The sequence below is a fragment of the Crocuta crocuta genome, unplaced genomic scaffold (genome assembly GCF_008692635.1).
Source record: "Crocuta crocuta isolate KB4526 unplaced genomic scaffold, BGI_CrCroc_1.0 scaffold1192, whole genome shotgun sequence".
NCBI classification, from domain to species: domain Eukaryota; kingdom Metazoa; phylum Chordata; class Mammalia; order Carnivora; family Hyaenidae; genus Crocuta; species Crocuta crocuta.
The window spans coordinates 45,143-48,829 of record NW_027531292.1 but is presented as its reverse complement, the minus strand read 5'-3'; the positions used below and the strand labels follow the sequence as shown (position 1 = coordinate 48,829).

General features: G+C 64.2%; 1 protein-coding gene across 1 annotated transcript in view; it reads right to left on the bottom strand.

Moving 5' to 3' along the window:
- The window catches only part of DUSP8 (dual specificity phosphatase 8), a 10,422-nt gene extending 10,074 nt beyond the window's left edge, over positions 1 to 348 (bottom strand). The window contains exon 1 of the mRNA XM_077771520.1: positions 13 to 348. Coding sequence (XP_077627646.1) covers positions 13 to 243 — 231 coding nt within the window. The 5' untranslated portion in view covers positions 244 to 348. The remainder of the gene's footprint in view (positions 1 to 12) is intronic.
- Positions 349 to 3,687: the final 3,339 nt, after the last annotated feature.

Genomic DNA, 3,687 nt, shown 5'->3' with positions numbered 1-3,687 from the left:
GGCGCCAGGTACCTGGCTGCGCACGGCTGGCTGGATGAGCTCCTCGATGGTCACCTTGCCCTGCTGCAGCCGCCGCTTCACCAGCTTGGAGCAGCAGATGTTGACAGAGCTGAGCACGTGCCAGCTGTTGTACTCCACGAAAGAGCGGCTGTCGATGACCAGGGGTCCCCCAGGCCCGCCCCGCAGGAGGCTGGCCAACTTCTTGGCATCCATCACCTTCCGAGGGAGCCGGTCCCCAGCCATGGTGGGGCCGTGGGCAGTGGGGAGGGGGTGGGCCCTGAGGGGAACAGGGGCTGCTCCGATGGCCGGGGCTGTGGCCTAGAGCTTGGAGGGACCAGGCATGGTGCCAGACCTGCGGGGAGAGGCAAACAGTCAGCAGAGCTGCAGGCCTGGCGGGCGCCCTGGGGAAGGGCCGGCCTCAGAGGGCCCACGGGGAGACCCATGGGGACCAGGAGAATTGAGCCTGACCTGTATCCACAGAGGCCCGCCCTCCCTCCCTTAGGATAACTCAGCAGCCCCCCTGGCTCTTCCATGAAAGTCAGGCCCCCTAACATGGGAGGTAAGCAAGGTGGAGTCTGTGACCCATTGGGCTGAGAGAGTGTTCATAAGCGGTCCCATCCAGCACGGCACTGTCTAGGTCACGGGGACAGCTTCTAAGTGGGACACAGCAAGGCAAATGGGGGAACACAGAGGGAAGGGTCTCAGGGCTGGACTGGGCTGGACAGCCTCTGGGGTCATGGAGACTCGTGGCTTCCAGAACACTTCAGTCTGCCCTCGAGGCTCTGTCATCCCATTGCTGATGCAGACCCCTCCCAGGCCTGCACATCTTCCTAATATCCAGAACTCTGAGCAAGGCAGGGGTCCAGGACATGCTCCGTGCCCGGCATACCCTCCCTCTCCGGCCCCACGCTGCACAATCTCTCCATAAGCTGATAATCTGGCCCCGAGGAAAGGGGGTGGGGTCAGGACTGCCTCCACAAGTTCATGGGCTCCTGAGCCAGGTGCCAGCGCAGGGTGCTGGAGGGGCCTGAGGGGTGGAGGCGGGGCTCCTCTGCCATTGCCACTGTCCCAGTTCTGCAGACCGAGCCTGAGTGCGTGCCACGTGGGGCCATGTCTGTCCCCTGCAGGAGTGTGTCACACGCTCATAGGATGGGGGTGGTGCATGGGGGTGCTCCAGGCACAGTGAGGTCCTGAGGTCTAGGGGACCCTCCCGGGGCCTGGGAGGCCCCAGGATGGGGTGGATGGGTGGGACCTGAGGATGAAAGTCAAAGTAGGTGACCCATATGTGGGACTCTCAGGGTGCGGGGACTCTCAGCATGGCCTCTAAGGGCCCTCGGCCTGAGGGGTATGTGGAGGGAGGAGAAGACAGGTGGGGACAGGAGGACCCCAGATCTTGGGGCAGAAGCTCCTCTTGTGGGTTTGGTGCCAAGCCTCTGCCCCACACAGCCCGTCTTCACCCCGCCTGCCAGGCCCCATCTGCCGGTCACCTGTCAGAACTAGCCTCTCTCCAGCCCACCCCCCCCTCCCCGAGCCTCACAGCCCAGCAGGAGGCACGCAGTAGGAGGAGGATGAGTTTCCTTCAAAGAGGGGGAAACTGAGGCTCAGGGAAGGGGTGGGACGAGCCAAAGGTCACACCAAGGAGACTGGAGAGAACCCAAGGCCTCCACCATCGCCGTTCAGTGGGGACCCTCCCTCTGCCACACCCCCACCCAGCTCCAGAGGCTGGGGCACAGAGGTACCCTGGAGCTCAGAGACGGGACCCCCTTAGCAGGCCCCCAACCTGCAGCTGCAGATGGTGCTGGGGTGAGGCCCCCTGTCACACTTCAATGATAATGACCCTGGGGACAACAGTGGCAGCTGCTGCCCTGTCTGGACCACCCCCTCAGGTGAGCTCCAGGCTGGTGTGGGTGGGAGACTTCGCAGAGAAACAGGTGCAAGACAGGTGTAGACTGTCTGCTGGCCATGGGCAGCCGCAGGCTGAGCGCCTGGAGCTGGCCCAAAGGAAGTGCCCAGGATGGCCCCGGTCAATGGGTGGGGCCTTGGGATACCGCGTACAGACATCCTGCTCCCCAGGCAGGCGCCAGGCTCCTCCACCGTGGGGACGAGGCCTCGGGGTGCCGCTGGGGCTGTGGGCGTCCTGAGGGCCATACCAAACAAGTTCAACAGCAAAAGGGCCCATCTGGCAAAAGGAGCACCCCACCTGCTGAGGGAGGTCTTCACCTGCTGGGGGGTCCTGTCTGTGGAGGGGGATCCCCACCTGCAGAGGGGTCCTGTCTGAGGGGTGTCCCTGCCTGCGTGATGAGGGGTCCCCAATTTGATTCCTGTATGAGGTGTTTTGAGAAGCTTCTGCATTCTAACCTGCATCTCGTCAAGACCGTGGCAGACAGGCCACAGCTACCGGCCCGCTCCCCCCACCTCGCTCCTGCAGGAGCCTCCTGCCCTTGGCTGCGTGACCAGGAGCCAGCTCAGAGGCCCAGGACCCTGAGACGGATGCAGTGGGGCAGAAGGGCACTCGACGTCCTCATCGGTTAGGTGAGGGCGGACTGTCTCCCACCTAAAACAACAGAAGCCAAATAGAAGTCCAGGGCAGGGATGAGGGAAGGGGCTGGGAGAGAGCTTCTTTACCCTCCCTGCAGCCACTGGGCACAGACGCTGCCCTGGGGTCCTTAGCTGGCCAGGAGAGGAGCTGGGGTGTGGAGAGGTGTCCACTCCATGGACGGGAGTCCAGGCTGCAGGACAGCAGGGATGCGGGCTCAGGATGAGACGAGGGTGTGGATGAGCCGAGCTGGGCTTCAGGACCGCGGGACAGGGACAGGGGCTGGGAGGTGAGCCTGAGGCTTCCAGGCCCAGTACCTGGTCTCAGCCCCACCCGCTGAGGAACTCGGCAGCTCGGCCCTATTAACCACTATAGTATTGTTATTTGCAGCCGAGGGGACTCGTTAGCAAGTCAGCACCTCCGTCGTTGCCATGGCAACCACAGAGGTGCCAGGCAACGGCTGCTCCTGCGGCACAGCCACAGGGCAGGCTGGCTCTGCCGGCGGCAGGGCCGGCTCCCGGCTTCCTGCGGGTGCCCAGGGGCTGGGGCCTGGGACGACCCCTGGCCAGGGCCCCACGAGGCCCAAAGCCCCAGGTGACGTTCCTCCAGGCCCCTCCCCTCTCTGCGCCACCTGGTCCGAACCTTCCTTGCCAAGGGCACCCGCCATGCACCTCACTCCCACCTCCAGGGGAGCCTTCAGGAGGCCACGGTCTGGCCCAAGCGCTCGCCCTGCAGGGGATCTCTGGCGCTGAGCCGGCCTCCTGGGAGTGCGTCCTCACCCACAGGGCCTCCTTGGGAGGCAGACCCTCACCTGCTGCGCTAGAACACCGGTTACGGCGGGAAAGCTTAGGGACAGTCAGGCAGGTAAGTGGGGCTGGAATGGGCCAGGTGGGCACAGAGGAAACAGATACTGTAGATCTTGGGCCTCCCTGATTTCAAGGGCCCACCCCAGGTTCAGCCCAGACCCCACTCTTGGGAACTGAGGGGAGACAGCACCCATCAGCCGCTATTCCAGAGGCTGGGTGCCAGGGGGAGGGAGGCACAGCCCCCCAACCCCCCATCAAAGGGCTCCTTGCTTAGGACACTTAGCAATTCTCAGCCCAAAGGCAGGAGGCCCCTCCCCCCCTGGTTGGGCACCACCTAAGAGGCCG